At 43.6% G+C, this 16,663-nt stretch overlaps 1 protein-coding gene across 1 annotated transcript in view; it reads left to right on the top strand.

Moving 5' to 3' along the window:
- The first annotated feature begins 866 nt into the window (after positions 1–866).
- RNF11 (ring finger protein 11) overlaps positions 867–16,663 on the top strand; it is a 33,613-nt gene continuing 17,816 nt past the window's right edge. The window contains exon 1 of the mRNA XM_074832067.1: positions 867–1,343. Coding sequence (XP_074688168.1) covers positions 1,221–1,343 — 123 coding nt within the window. The 5' untranslated portion in view covers positions 867–1,220. The remainder of the gene's footprint in view (positions 1,344–16,663) is intronic.

The raw sequence follows: 16,663 nt of genomic DNA, 5'->3' as shown, positions 1-16,663 counted from the left end.
CAAGGAGGGATTTTGAAGAACGGTCCCTGATGACAAACCTGGAAAGAACACTGAAAGGATCATCATGTAAAGGAAAAAGCGTCATACCCCTCTGTGTGGGTCTGTGCTAACACACTAACGCAGTGAAAGAGGGGCACTCTCTTGAAATTTGCCTTTATCTATACTTACCTATATTTATATCCAAGTGTGAATAAATTTTTATGAAGGAAAAAAAAGGAGCTAAATACATGCTCTTAGTATCTCCTTATCACGTAAAAAGCCTGAATTGCTACCTTCAGAAACATAAAAGCGATACAAGACGTGCCTGTTGCTTTCTTTGCTCCACATTCGGGGTTCAGTGCCCTGCCCCTACAACTGCAAACTGTGCCCCCTCGAGTAACGCCAGCGCCGAGCACCAGCGGAACCCCCTTTCCCCCCCTGAGAACAACCCAGGGGCGAACCACACACCAGGGACGGATCCTTGGCCTCACACAAAACACTCCCAGGCGGGGCGGGGGGGGGCCCTGCAGCCGCCGCGGAGGGCCCGGAGCCCCGGTGCCGCCGGCCTTGCCCCGCCGGCCGGCCCGGGACGGCCTTTCCCCCCCAGCCGCACCGCCATGCCCGGAAAACAAACAAAAACAAATCGCTCCCGGGGGTGGAGCAAAGCGTCACCCACCATTTTGGGGGCCGGGGGGAAGCCCACCGCCCCGCAGGCGGGGGCAGCCGGACGGGCCCGCTCCCCTCCCCGTGCCGGGCCGCCGGGGGCGGGCAGGGCTCCCCCCGCCGCGGGGCCGGGCGCGGCGGCGCGGGGCCTTGCGGTTGCTAACCTGGCCCGGCGGGGAGGAGTGAGAGGAGGAGCCAGGGCGGCCTGTGCGACAAAGCCCAGTGCGCAGGGAGCTGGTGACCAGGAAGCAGAACAGCGCCGGGCTGCCGCGGGGCGGGCGGACCCCACCGGAGCCCGCTGCCCCACGCCGCCCCCCGCGGGGGGTGGGAGGCCGGTCCTGCCGCCCCCCCCGGCTCGGGGGTCGGGGCGGCCGCGGAGCGAAGCGGGAGGCGGCCGGGCTGCTGCTAAGCCGCTTAGGGCCGGGGCTGGCATGAGCCTCCCCGGCGGGGCGGCTGCGGGCTGCGCGCTGCGGCGGGGAGGCTGAGGGCGCGGAGCCGCCGCCGGCGGGGGCTGGCGGTCCGTCCCTGAGGAGGAGGAGGCGGCGGAGGGGGGAGCCCCGCTCCCCGGGCGGGGGAAGATGGGGAACTGCCTCAAGTCCCCCACCTCGGATGACATCTCGCTGCTCCACGAGTCCCAGTCGGACAGAGCCAGCTACGGGGACGGGGCTGAGCCGGATCAGGAGCCGCCGCCGCCATATCAGGTAGGGGAGGGGGCGGGGAGCGCCGCGGCGGAGACCGAAGGCTGAGGCTGCAGCGGGGCGGGCGGCGGGGCCCTGGGGAACGGGGTGAGGCGGGGGGCGCGGCGCGGGGCAGCCGCCAGGCCGCTCGCCCTGAGGGCCGGCCCGGGGGCCGCCGCTGACTCCCCCCCACCCCGCCGCCGCTCCTGCGCTGGGCGGCCGCCCGAACCTCTCCCTTTCCGCTCACGCGTACCGGGGCGGGGGTGGGAAGCCGCTTTGTCTCTTCCAGTCTCGCAGCTCGGGCCTGTCGGCAGACGGGAGGCGAGGTTCCGCCGGCGGGGAGCGTCGGGCGGGCCGGGCCCGGCTGGCGGCGGAGGTGGGGGGGGGTGTGGGTCGGTGCCGCTGCCGGGCGGGGGGCGGCCGCGAGGTCCCGGCGGAGGGCAGGCGGTGGCCGGCCGGCCGGTGCCGCGTCCTTTGTTGCCGCCTGCGGTGACATCACCGTCTGGCGTTGCGCTGCTCGGGTGACGCTCCGGGACGGGGACCGCGGGCGCGCGCCCTGCCCGGGCTTTGTCCGGGCGCCCTCGCTATCGCCCGGGCTTCGTTCCCGTATTTTTAGCAGCATCTGATCCCCAGTAAGTAACTCTCCCAGCGCGGTGGATCCTATTTCCCCCGGTCGTGTGGGGCGCCAGCAGGGAAGTGTTTGCCATTGTTCCTTTTTTCTTTTTTTGTTTTTTATATTTACATCCTGATGACGAATCAAAAGGAAAAAAATAAAAGCCGGGTATTTTCTTTTATCGCTTTCCTCCCCGCGGAGGGTAACGTTGCTGTGGAGCGGTGGTGGCGTTAGTGTGAAAGCTCTGCTCGGCTGCTGGCCGCTGCTCGGAGGGGTGGCCGCGGGACGGGGAACCTGAACTTGGGGTTGCACTTGTCTGCTCCTTGTCATCTCCATCCCCATATATAGAAATGTGTATCGCCCTAAACAAGGCGTCTACAGTAAACACGTGTACAGCACTAAAAAAAAGGGGAAAAAAAACCTTCTGTTGGTGTAACTGGACATTTTACTAAAGTTTCAAAAACATTTTCCGATCTGAGGTAATAGGCTATGCTCCAGAGAGATCTACAGAAATGACAGTTGAGGCACAAATTCTGGAGGGTGACTTGAGAGCTCTCTGTTTTCTAGAATGGGAGTCATTCCGTAGTTGCAGACCTTGATGTGTAATTAACAAAATTGGAGGAAGTATTTAACCCGGTAGATGTGTAATCTCCAAATGCTTTAACAAGTTCAAGAATTACTGCCCTGATAGGAACCCCTGTGAGTGTTGAAGTCCCATACGTAGCAGCTGCTGCAGTGAAGCTGCACTGGTGTTGCTTGGCAGTCTGTGCCTGTTTTGTTTTGTTTGGGTGCAAAAACTTAATATTAGAATAAATTCTGTGATGTGGGGAATTTTTTTCTGAATTCTGAACTATGTCTGCTGAAGTCCAGTAAATAGAAAGTGCTTGGTGGCACATTAAGTTTTTTAAAGGTTGTGTTGTTCTAAATTAAGCCTGAATTGTCCATGTGGTTTAGGAATGCATCATATTTTTGTCAAATCAACATATAAAGTTTGACTGTTTGTGCTATTTATTGCATTTACATCTGTGATTCTAGGAAGACTTGTGGAGGTGGGTTGTTTTTTTTTTTTTTTCCACTTTGAAACAACCTGTTAGCTCTTCCAAGAGTCACAAATTGAGTATGTCTTATGTGGGCCTTCTTGTGTAGATGAGTACTCTTCCTCAGTTGCTGGGGTTTTTTATTTGTTCTTGATGAAGTGTGGATGGTTGACTGAGGACACACTAGACAGTGAAATAAATGAACCTACAGGTGTCTACTATCAAGTAAGTTTATTCATAACAAAACTTCCCTCACTTGAATAGAGCTATGTAGCATTGGGTGATGTGCTCATAGGTGTTTGGCTGCCTCAAACATTGTAGTCTGTTCTGAAAGCCCCTCTGCTGACCCTAGTCATTCCTAAAGCTTCACCTTAAGGTAGCATTTTGTGTCTCATGTAGTCAAAATTCAAAGCTACCCTTTCCATAGATTTTTGAACCACAATGGTTTGTGATTTTTTTAAATTTTTTTTTTTAAAAGCCTTACCTACAATATTATGCAGTATTTCATTCACTTTGAGGTCAAAGGGATTTATAATTTTAAGTTGTTTGGGGTTTATAAGATGTACAAGCCAGACTCTTAACTGTGAACAATTCCTTATACACCATTATTGCTGTTGTGCTAGCAATAGGTCACTGTCTCATTTTAACTTTCAAGTGGCAGCTGGGATTCAGTGTTACAAATGGGAATTTAGGGGTTTTGTCCTTGTCTGTGATAATTCTTTCACAGTGTCTTAACCAGAATTAGAGTGTGTATGATATATAGACATTAGGAAGGAAAACAAAGAAGAGGATGAAATGAATTTGAAGACTTGTTTGTGGCAACTAGCAGTGTGTACAAGAAACTGGGCGATGAACAATTTGAAATCTAACTACTGAAGTTTCAGCTGTAAAATGGACATACTTAAGAAGAGAATAAGGTCTACTATGTTCACTTCTCTTGGTTTTGCAGCAATGATGTGTCAACTTCCTGAATAGATCTTGTAAGGTATGCAAGCTAGAAGGAAGCTTGTTTGGTGAAGGTACACAGTTGTAGAAAATGACTTCTATGTCTCTTGTAACTAACTTATGTATTATTTTGACATTTAAAATACTTTTTTGTGTTCTGACAGGATTGTGCCATGGGCATCCATATGGGAATCTTGTTAAGCCATAGTTTTTATTTATCTACTTATTTCTAACCGCAAAATGCAGCCCCAATAATCATTTTGGTATTGCATGTCAAATTTCTTTCATCAGTGAAAGCTATTGAACCAGCTGTGTGAAATTCCTGCCTCCAAAATTGAGATTGAAAATTGGATTGGCAGTATGGACGCATGGAGTAACAGGGAATATAACTTTGATTCAGAGGCCCTCCTGTTCTCAGTTTCTGTGGATAAGCTACAGCAGAAAGACTTCATAGAGGAAGCATCTTTTTAAACAGGTATCTGAGTTAATGAGACAGTGGTCCATTAAAGCATCAGACATTTTCCAGTGCATCAAGCTTAACAGCTAACATGGGAAATAATTAAAACACACCAAAAACCCAGCGTGTGTGTGTGGTGGTGGGGAAAGGAAGTGATTTCAAGAGTGGACTAACATTCTCATAGACAGATGCTAATTTTGGATGCCTCCATTTTAGAACCCAGAAATTACGACTGTTTTTCTAAGTGCTAAGCACATGCAACTCCATTTTTAACCAGTGAATTTGTGATTAGGAAAGAGTTAGCTTTGGTTTTGTTTTTTCTCAAGTCCTCAAAATTGACTATGCTTTCAAGTTTGTTTTCCTTTTCTGTGTATGACTTCTTCGCCATCTGTTGGCAATATGCCTTCTGCTGTTTTTCCATACAAGTTCTCTGTTTTTTCCAGTTTCTTCTACATCTTCTTAGAGACTTTATTTTGCAGAACAGATGTGCCCCCTTTCTTAATCCTTGTCTCCTATTTCTGTTCTTAAATAGTCCCTTAATAGTTGCAGGAAATAATTTGCCAGTTTATTAAACTTAGGAATTTTATACAGTAAAGTACAGAATACTTTACATCTCTTCTCCCTAAGTTTCTAAAAAGTACTACTGTGGACAAAATACACTGTAGTCTTCTAAAAAAAGATGTATACCACTTGCTAAATTAATAAGCTAAAAGCCTGAGAAATAAGTGCGAGATCTTAATATTGATGCTGAATTCATAAAAACACGTTTGATATGTTGATGTGGCAGGTAGACTAATAAAATATTTTACCCCTTTACCTGAAGAGATCCAAAGCACAATCCAGTACTCGGTACTACCCTGTGTTGTCTTAAAGGTCCAGATAAAATGTTTCAGTGGGTCTAGTGGATTTTTTTTTTTTTAGGGGTTAATTTAAAACCTTTTGACCTGGATACTCCTTTGATTAGGCTGTAGGCACAAAATGAGACGAGAGATCACAAACATGAGCTTAACCCAATGTCAAGCTCCTATAATCTTACAAAACTTGCTGTCCTCAACAGCTTTTGGAAGTGCAATTCATGATGTCTCATGACTTCTCTTAAACTGAGGTTGCTGCAATAGCCTTCTTGGGCCTCCTCTGTTAGCTGAGCATCACCTGTATGCATTGTACCCTTGTCGCCATCCCTCTGTCTTGTTGGGCTTCGTTCCAGCCATCCCTGGCTCAGGGAAGTGGCACAGCAGCCGTGATGATGGTGCTGTAGGTCTCTAGTAAGTCACTCCGGGATTCCCTTGGCCTGAGCACAGTGCAGTAGATGCAGTCCTGGAGCGTTGCTTATCCAAGATGCTGAAGTCGTCCCCAGTTTGAACAGTCAGAAAATTTTTTTTAAAATAATCTACTGCATTTCTGTGTGAGCTTGCCCCTGTGGATGCATGTGTTGGATGTGTTTTGCTCAACAGAGAAACAAAGCTTTCACTATGCTCTCATCATGACTTAAGTAATATATTACATTGGTGTTTTGATGCTGTCTTTTCAAAGGCATGGTAATCGGTATAACTAAAAAATGCAAACCAAATTAATTCTGATATAGGAGTTGTACCCATGTATAGAAACATCTGGACAAAATTCTCTTGGGCCATGAATGTGATGATTTATCATCTGTGATGGTGTGTATTGTACAAGAAGGAAGACTATGGTAGTGTAACATAATTTAACATTGACTGGTTGTGCAAAGCTAGAACGGTTGGTATGTGTTGGAACAGCATAAGAGGAGGAAAGATGCCATGGGAAAACATTACATACGGAAAGCTATCCATGAAAAAAAGCAAACCAACTAGTAAGTTTACTTTCATGTAAGAGAAAGGAGTGTATTTAAAAATCGCCTGTGCAGGTCTTGCTCTTTTCTCTGCTTGTCCTCCACATCTCAGTGATGACATGTATGAATAACAGTTGCATTTGTGGATGTGAACTGAAATACTGCTCCAGTCCACAATTCCTTAGTCTGGTGGAAACTTCAGAGGGCTTCAAACAAGAGTCTCTCTTTGTTGGTGTGTTGCTGGCTAGTGCCTTCTGACAGTGGTGTGACCTAGGTGGAGATCAGCTCCAGTGAGGAAAGTGAGGGAGGACCTGAACTTGAGTTTGCTGCACAGATAAGAAATGGTAGAGTAAGCCAGTGATGTTTTGTGTTTACTTCTTTTCCAGAATATGATTGCTTAAGCTACCTTATATAACTCATTCTCAGAAATGAACAAGTGCTATAGTAGTATTCTGGAATAATATCTCTTAACTGTGAAAGACCAAGCACTAAGTGATAAAGTCAGTCCTGATAAATAGTTATGATACAATTTAGACAGTTGCATTCAGAAAATCTGTAAGTAGAAAATCTGTAATGTCTTACAGTATGGTTCTGGTAAATTATTTGTATGAGCGAAGCTATAATAAACTTTTTTTTTAAACATTTGTATAGGTTTGTGCAGTTAATTTATCCAGACAGTAATGAAATATATGTATTATGAACTTAATTGTAATAGCATTCAAGATTATTTGGTTAGTGAACAATATGCTATGACACTTCTTACTCCTTCAATGTCTAAAGAATTTAGCAAGTTGTCTAGACAATTGTATTACTGGTAGTCAGTGCTAGACGGAAAGTTTCCTGAGGGTGCCAAGTCTAACTTACTTTCTAGATAACAGAAAAAAGCTGCACCTGTATTTCCTGTCTTAATGCATACTGGTTTCAGCGTAGCCTGCTAGGCTGGCTGATTGGTGCTGTCTTCCATTTTGCTAGTGAAAAAAGCTGAGGGGGTAGGGGAAGAAGAGATAAAGGAAGGGAAACCTGAAAATAAAGGATACCAAATGGTATCACAGAGTTAGGTAACTTTAATCTTGAAAATGCCCATTCATAAACTGTTTTTAATGAATATTTTAATGAATATTGGCTGAATATTGTAATTATTTGCCTGTTTAAAATAGATTTTTAACTCCAATTGGTTATAAATGTGTTGGACACAGCTAGAGGAAATGGGAAGTGTATGCTGATGTTTGAGTTCTCTGTGTTATCATCTTTCTATAACAAAAATTAGAGCTGGTTTCTAGACTCACTGTTGTTGAGTTGGGAATTGTTAAAGATCTATTCCTTAACCATTCTGGCCAGAAGATTTGCAAGAGGGATTTTGAAAAGAAGATATGTTTATAATAACACTTGACAGAGCACTGCTTGCTGTTTTACATGGATTTCTGCAAGAAGTGTCTTAAGTTGGATCAAGATGCTATACAAGGTCTGTCCCTGTTTCCTGTGTTCCTGTTCATCACTTCAACAAAGGAAAGAAGCTCGGTTTAATTGACACTTTTGCAGACCCTGGTAATGATTGTTGTCAAACTAGTTGCAGAATGTATGGTCAAGGAACTAAAAATAACACCACTTGCTTTTGATAGACTTGTGTCTTCCAGTCTTTGTGCTTGTCCTTGTTACTGCCTTCCCACAGACACATGCAGAGAGACATATTTATATTTTGAAGAGGTAATGGTCTGTGGAATAGACTAAAGCAAATCAGCCATGACTTGTCTACGAGCTAATGAAACAGTCCCTAGGAGACTAAGGAATCAAAAGATGAACAGGTTTTTAGGGATGTCATGGCTGAGTTAGAATAAAACCTCTTCAGGGAAAAAGTATGAAGAGTCACCGTTCTTTGACTCTAAAACGCAAAGAAACCTTCAGTCTTGGTTTAGACCACAAGAAAACTTTGCCCTGACATTGTGAAGGTCTTGGAAGTGAAGATGTGTCAAGCTTCCTGAAGGTAGGAGGTGTTTTTGTAGAAGACGCTATCTTTCTTGTCGTTCTGCCAGCCTCTTGGGGGGCAGCCACAGCAGCAACCCGTCCCAGCAAAGCTAGAGTCATGTGTAGCTTCTTGCTGGGTAAAACTGTACTGTGGACTTCAACCAAAAAAACCCCACCCCCTAAACTAAACAAAACAAAATCCACCCAAAAAATCACTCTAGCAGCCCTACCATAAGCCATTGTCCTTAGTTCAGTCTTCTGTTTAGTTTGTAACTTTTAATGAATCACTTAACTGGCCTGTGCTTTAGTTTCCTCACTGTTAAAAGAGGAGTACAGGAGTAATAAAGTTTATCTTTAGTGCAGGCATGCTTAGTAATTTAACTCATGTTTGTAAAGTGTTCCATGATAATTTGATTTTAATAAAATAATATTCCTCCATTATAAAATGAGCCTCTGCAGGACTTTATGACAAACCTCATGCTGTAGAGAGGGAGCTTTGTTAGAATATCTGATTAAGGCAGTAGATAAGTCTCCCTAAAATCTGTTTTGGAATCTGATAGTTCAGCATTTGTTTGGCAGCCCCAGATGCTCAATTAGTAGGAATGAAGAAGCCATGGAGATGTTAATAAGAAATCTTGCCTAATCAGGATAATGAATCTTCATTATGCTGGGAGATTGTGCATTCTTTCAGGCAAGCCAACCCAAACGAGCAATACTGTCCGTCCGTCGTCCTCCCCCCCCCCCCCCCCCCCCCCCCCAAAATCTAGGACTGCCGTGTGTTTAGGAAACTCTTGTTCCCTGTATGTACCACTGGTTCATTTCTGTGATCAGCAGCTGTTGCTGACTGTACATCTGGACTTTGGTTTCGGAACCATGGAAAATAAACTAGTTTTATGTTTTGAAGAGATAATGATCTGTGGAATGGACTAAAGCAAATCAACCGTGACTTTCCTGTGAACTAATGAAACAATTTCCAAGAGACCAAACAGTTACAGAGAGGGGTTGTTTTATTTACCAGTCCTCCATAGGAATCTGCCAGCTGCTCTGTTTCTCATCAGTGAAGAAGAAAGTCAGAATGCCGGTGGCATAAAAGCTGCTGGGCCACGATCCACGCAGAGTGACACGGACAAACAGCAGATGCGTGCAGCAACTGGAGGAGGAGATAAAAGAACCGTCCTTTCAACCGCAGTTGCGTCAGCTAAATCATAACCAGCTGGTTTATTGCATCGGGCATTTCTGCTGATCCACCAAAATGCTTGCGCATGCTCTCCACTTCACACACGTGCGAGCACGCATACCATCGTATCAAAGGCTGGGCTGATTTTGAGCATTCTCATCCTTCCTCTGTTTTTAGGCACTGGTTTAGTTTAGGGATGATGTAGACCTGAGGTGCTTGGGGGAGGACTGAAACTGTGGGAGGAATGAGAGAAACTGTGACTCAGGAAATTCAGTTTCTCCCTTAGCCCCAGCATGCAGTGATGAATTTGCAGACTATTATCCCTGCAATACTGAAACCTGTTTCCCTTGATGGTATTTTTTGGACACTGGAGAGGCCTCTGTGTCCTCTCATCTGCTTTTTCCCCACTCGGACCAATTTGTATTTCTGGAGTCATAGTTCAAAAGCTGTCCTTGTATATAGTTCACTGAACTCCAAGGCCAAATGTCTACACAGGGACAAACTCATCCTCAGTCAAAGACAAACCTCAGCTGGCTGACAATGCTGAGTTTTTTCCAGAGCTTGAGATTGTAGCTAGTCCATGTGCCACTTCAATTTGGACTGCTAAGAGGGGTCCTAGAATCATCAAGGAAATGCCTGGTTTATGACTAATAACATTTAATGAAGCCGCATGAATATCCAGTGGTAAGCAAGAAATCATTCCGTCAGTGCTGGTTTTGACAAAAGCAAGGAATCTGCTATCCTGCAGCCATGATCAAAACCATTAAATTTACCACATACTGCCAGTTTCTAATCTTTGTCATGGCAAAACTGCTTAAAAGAAAAAAAAGTCAGACTAGAATATAACCCAGAAATATATCTATAGCATGACTACATATACTTGTACAGTAGTTCTGTAGAGACTGTAAGGTTTCCCTGTAGTTCTCACCACCATCACTCTGTGTGGCTCTCCTGATGATTTGTATACAAGCTCTAGCCAGAAGGAAATGGAGCAATATTTATCTGACTTTATTTATTCCCATAAGATGCATCTCGGTAGTGGGGGATACAAATCTCCTGTGACTCAGTGTGCAAACGCTGCAGAATTGGATGAGGCTGGATGCTCTTGCTCTTTCTGTTTCAGAGACTTATCTAAGAGATCAAAGTGCATCAGATTCCATTATTTCAGTATCTATGGGACAGTATAATGCATGACTGCTCTGGGACGATGCCTGTGTCTGACTTATTCATCATTGTAATTAAATCCAGATACAGAGTTTGTTCTGTGCACTGAACATTAATCACAGCATTTTATTAACACAGTTGTCAAAATCTGTAATTCAGACATAGTATACTTTTGCAGTATAGATTAAGACCAGTATTTATTTTGGCTGAATAAATTATTTTTTTTTAAAGTTCAGAAAAGGAAGTGATTGCTCTCAGGTTTTGAGCAAACAGGTGCAAACGTTGCTCGACTACAGACCTACCAAACTGCTAAACTGGTTTGGTCTGTGTTGCTTAACAGACAGCAGTTAACTGCTGTATTCAGTGTAGACTATATGAAAGGCTCAGATCAGCAAACTAATGCTCTAAATTCAGATTTAGTTAAGACACCGAAATTAATATTTTAACACCTGTAGACTTTATGCTTTATAATAATACTTGCTTAATTGCCATTGCCAGTTTCTGATGTTTTGGGATTTCTCTTGGTTGTTTTCTGTTTAGGTATTAGGATTTGTATTGCAGTTGCATTCATGTATCTTAATTTTAGCTTATGAAATATGACTTAAGTAATTACTTTTGTGTCTGCTTCACAGAGTTCTGTAATGTTACATCTATATATCTGGAGACCTTGAGGCAGTTGCAGACTGTCTCATGGAGAGTGGCATCCTTGAAAGTATACTGTCCTCCTTGGAAGGAAACTATCACTTTTAAGATTCAAGCAAAACCACTTAATTTAAATTAACTGTTAATTCTTTTCTAGGTTACTGCTTTTTCACCTCTTAGTTCCTGGATTTTTGAGGCTCTGTGGGCTGTTTTACAGTGCTCACAAGAGCTAGTAAAATCCCATCTGTAGTCATTAAACTGAGAATACAGGTCCACATCTCTACTTGACAATTTTTAGGGATCTGCAAGTAGGAAGCTAGTAAGAAGGGCTGTATAGGTAGTGTTACTCTAAGGTCTGTTTGTGAACCAAGAAAACTCCTCTGCCTGCCCTGATAAAGGCACACCTCTTTAGCTAGTGGCATCCACGTATGGTGCTGCAGTGGCTGTGATGGCCAGGTACCCTCCAGCAGCTGGGTTGAGTTAGATGATAGCCTTTGGCCAAAACCTGAGTGAGATGCTCAGTTGCTCTCCCACCCTATCCTTGATTGGAAGTGGTGGTGTGGCACTTAATCCATTGGAGTGGATTCATACAGTAACTTGCCTGGAGCTTTGCTGCATTGTATATAATCCTTCCATCCAGTCATCTGTAAGAACCGAAAATGAGATGCAAGGAGGGATTTTATATTATGTCTGAATTTAGACAAACTCTCTGGAATGTCTAAGAATTGAAGTTGTATTTATTTTACTGTGTGGCTAAACTACTGAAAGTTTACCAAAGAATGCCCATTCCTTTTGTAAATATAGTGGGTTTCTTGATATACAGTAGATGGGAGTCAGGTATTCAGGGACACAATGTTTAATGACTAATTAGTTTTATTTTTAAAAATCCTTTAGGAAAGATAAAATACTACTCACACAAAATTTCATGCTCCAAGTAATCTTTGTTTTCCTTCATAAACTGTATTCTTGTTCCATGAGTAACCTGTTTTTTCCTACCTCCCAGAAAAAGCAAGATGACCTAGATCTAGAGCTTTCTGAGGAAAAGTTCACTTCACCCTATATATAGCTTCTCCTGAAGTGTCTTTGTGTAGCTGTCATCTACTCAGAGCTGATAAACTGAGGAGAAAAGAGCTATAGTTTTAGGCAGAGGTAGGAAAGGAGGGTGTTTTGTCCTTCCTCTTTTTTTTCAGTTGATTAAAATATACCTCACTCACATGCTACTATCTGGATTCTGGTGTGGTGAAGGCCAGACTTCCAAACTCCCAGCTGCAACACACAGAACTTCATGTCTCTGTCTCCTTAATGTGCTATGTCTGAATAATGACTGATTACTGCTTGGTTAACGAGTGAATTGGATCATGCCTGTGCTGGCAGGAGTTTCTGCAGTGGACTCTGAACGTGATATCCTGGGGTCAGTGTGTTCTTCGCTCTGGTTGGATCATGCAGATGGAGATTCCTCCAAGCAGCGCTGCTGGCGCCGTGGTGTTTTTATTGGAAGCCAAAAACTGGGAAAATGGTAGTAACAGCTATGTAACGGATGCTTCCGAACAGGCTGTTGGTGTTGAGGGATCGGACAAATGTTTCCACCTCAGGGTAACGAGTCAAACAGTGAAGAGTACTGCAGGCTGAGGAAAACATGTCCATTCCTTTTCTTAGTGTAAGGCATTTTTATAAATACAGGGGAGTTAAAATTTGAGTCCGTGCATCAGCAGTTTGAGCTTTTGCAGCCTTTCTGGGGAGAGAAGGGTACTTTCCGTGTCCCTAAAGAAAGTGCTGCTGTCTAACGACACCACATACTCCTCTCCCGGGGCCTTCATTGCACCGGGGACGGGTGCCAGTGGAACCTGTCGGTGCTCCTGTGTTGGGTGTGTACACCTCTGTGGGGAAACTAGCATCTGCGTTTGTTTAACTTGATTTGAAGCAGGATTCTGCTCCAGCACTTAAAAATAATGGCTTTGACAGACATTGCTCGGGAGTGAATGCAGCCGAGGCCAAAGGAGAGGCTTGGGGAGTATCTCTGTGTTTGGTGGACCACAAGCTGCAACCAGGCAAAAATGTGGAGTGCCTCATGATTGACATTGTGTGCGTCCATGTTTGTGGCCCAAGGAGGTCTGATCTAACCATCTGCTGCTGCCAAAAGGGATTGCCTTGCTTTTCCCTCTTGCTTTTCACTTGCAGCCATGTGCTCCTCAGTCTCTTCCTGGTGGCTTTGGTGCTTATCTGATCCCTCAGTGAGTCAGCTCATACCCTTCAAGTGTCTGAAATATGTTCTCTTACTGTTGTTTTCCTCCTATCAGATCAGTGAACCAAACTGACTTCCTGGTGGAGATTGGATTTATCTGCACTCTTTGCCATCTATATATTGCATTTTACTTTGACATCTCTGGAAAGGCTTAGAGCTGTCAGGTATTAGATGTGTGCTGTTACATCAAGTATTGTAGGAGTTTTGGCTTTTCCATGTTGCAATTAAAGATATACTCGGACTTCACTGCATACCATGCACAGAATGAATACCTGATTCTGGTTTGGGCAATGAGTGCATTTGGGAATGGTCTGTACATGAAATGCAGTCAAAACTTTATTTCTAACTCCAGTGGGGCGGTGATTTCAGTTGGAGGGATTTTGCTGCTTCAGGACAAATCTCTGATGTAGACAAAACCTTAATTCTGTTTTTCTTTAATGTGATCTTTCTGGTTTAAAAAAAAACAAAAAAAAACCAAAAAAACAAAAAAAACCAACAAACCAAAACAAACCCAAACCAACAAAACATAATAAAAGAATATAAATCTGCCTACCACAACCACCACTGAAGATGCTTTGATGCTTTCCCTCACTATTTTCTTTTTTCAAGAAGCTTCATTAATGTTACCTAACAGTTCATGAATATGTTTGGTAAGTACAGGAATGGGTGAAGACTTTCACAGCCTGTTCATGTTGTGCAGCAGACTGTGATATCCCTTGGGACACAACTGACTACAGTAACATCATTCATCTGCATTGTGGGGTGCTGCTCTGCCTCTTTCCTCACACAAGCCTTCCAGTTATGACTCCATGGATGGTTTCCAAAGTCTGAACATAACTTGGCAAGCTTTGTCACTGCTGTTAGGAGTTTGATTACCTTTGTGCAAATGTATGTGAGGACTGCCAGTGTATGTGGCTTTTAATAAAACAACCTCCCTGTTGTCTAAAATGTTTAGAATTAAGAAATTATCTAAGTATGCAAGAGCAGAAGCGAAGCTGGCCACCTCAGTTTGGCTGTCCCGTTTTATATGTTGTGACTCCTTATTCTAGTTTGGTGTCCCTCAGGAGAGGCCACTAATTTCCTATTGAAGACAGTCTTCCTTAAAGCAAATTGAGGGACAAAACCCTGTTTCAAGAAATAAACTTGAGAATCAAATTTTGCTGCTTCTTCATGTGTCAGCTTATGCTGTGTTACCAACTCCTCACATTTCTGTGGTAATGCCATACTCTTACATAGCTTGAACCCTCTTGCTCAGTACCTTTGTTTAGTTTTCTGGATTCAGAACCAGTAATGCTGAACATGAGCAGTAAATACCATCTTTAGAGTTTTTTTGGATTTCATGATCTAAGTCGGGTCAGGCTTAATTTTTGGCGTGGAGACCTATAAAAAAAGCCCAAAAGCCACAGGAGATGGGACTGCTGGGACAGTGAGGGACACCATTCCTTTTTGGTCACTGGTAAGCAAATGGCACAGCACATTGTCAGGGCTGTGGGGCACTGCAGAGCTGTAGGAATTGTTTTCTGAGTGAGACTGCTTGCTGCCACTAATGTTTCCTTGGTTTATTTCACAAAATATGCTGGCCAGGTTTCAGTTTGAATACAGTAACACATTTCAGCTGGACAGAATATAACTATTTAAATTAGACCAATAGCTATTGTCCTTTCTCCCTTAAAAAGACTTAAGGAACACATCAAACTGGAGTAAGATAGATATTTTTTTAAATCCTAGATGCAGTATGGTTACTGTGTTCCAGCAGTAAAGTGTCTGTATATCAACATAGAGTGCAGTAATCCCACGTATACTGGTTCACTGATGACCTTACGTTTTGCTTGCCACAGGCCAAATCCTTGCCAGTGGTGCAGCTGCCTGGTGCTACTCAAGAGACACAAGTGGGTTTGTAAGGCCAGATATTTCAGAATGTGCTAAAGTTCCACCAGCTAGCATATGGTCAGAAGAATAAGCTTCATAGAGGTCTTCCCGCCCCCCCCCCCCCCCCCAGCCTTGCCTTCACTCCTGCTTCTACCTGTAGATTGTGCTGCAGGAAATGGGGTTTGGCCAAGAACCTTTGTGCTTCTGCCGTAGGTGTTTTCTACCAGTGGATCAAAAACCCAGCAGAGATCAAACCAAAATTGCTAATGGAAAATGATTTTGTCCAAAAATCTATTTTCTCACTTTTAAAGCTTTTGCTTTGTTAGTGTCTTAAACTTCCAGGTGGGCATGACAGTGTCTGCAGACATCTATAACAGCTTCAACAAAATGAGGCTCAGATTTAATGAGCACTATCTTCCATATTTTACTTAAATTAGCTTTGAGTTAAATATGACAAGCATTATTGCTAGTTGTTACACTGCATCATAGATTATATTAATTTGGATAACAGCCCTGTTTCGTACGGTGTTGGAGATTGTGTATTAACAAGTGTGTGAATTGGACTGTTCTCTGGTGTCTGTGAACAAGGGGATATATGGATAGTTATGCATATGCTCAGTGAAGTTATTTTCTGCAGATAATGTATGATTTTTGCAAGATGCTAGTCAAGCTTTGCCCTTACTACTCCTACTGGGAGCCTCTTTTGATCAACCAAGAACTAAGGCTCAAGAAGCTTTTTTGCAATTCTAGATTATTTATGGTAAACTTGCACCTGTTCTTGTACTGAACAGATCTTTAGCTTTTTTCTGACGTTTACGCTCCTGATTTATTTAGAGATCAGTCCTATATCCCTTTCAGCCTTTGTTTTTCTAGGCTAATGCTTCTATTTTTATTTTGTTTGTTAGTGGATATGATATTCAAGCAACTTGGTTTTCCAGAAAAATGAAATCTGTCTCATCCATGTCAGTGAAACTAAAACAAAATAAAAGAAAGAAAGAAGAAAGATTAAAGCAGAACATATTTTAAGTGATTGAGGGATTATTGACTGACTGCTCAGCATCTTGCAGTGAATTTTGTTGTGGTGACTGACAGTGGAAGTCATAGACAAGATTTACTTTAAATCTGCAGAACATGTACCTTGGAAGTCCAAGGGGCAAGCCCCTTTTCATCAACTGTTAGCCATTATCCCCTCTCATTAGGGTAAACCATACCACAACATGCTGAAAACCTCACCAGGAATGCAGCGTTACATGAAGTGATACAAAAAAAATCAGGACCAGGCCTGTAAGTTATTTCAAGGCTAATCTCTGTACAAAGATTCAGTGGGGCAAAGAAATTTTCTTCAACCTGCTCTTCCAGTCTGAAATTGCTCCATAGGGTACTTGCTGTACGGCTTTCAGCAGATTTCATTTGATGAACATCAGAC

The sequence above is a fragment of the Strix aluco genome, chromosome 8 (genome assembly GCF_031877795.1).
Source record: "Strix aluco isolate bStrAlu1 chromosome 8, bStrAlu1.hap1, whole genome shotgun sequence".
In the NCBI taxonomy this organism is placed as follows: domain Eukaryota; kingdom Metazoa; phylum Chordata; class Aves; order Strigiformes; family Strigidae; genus Strix; species Strix aluco.
This window is presented reverse-complemented; position numbering and strand designations above follow the sequence as displayed.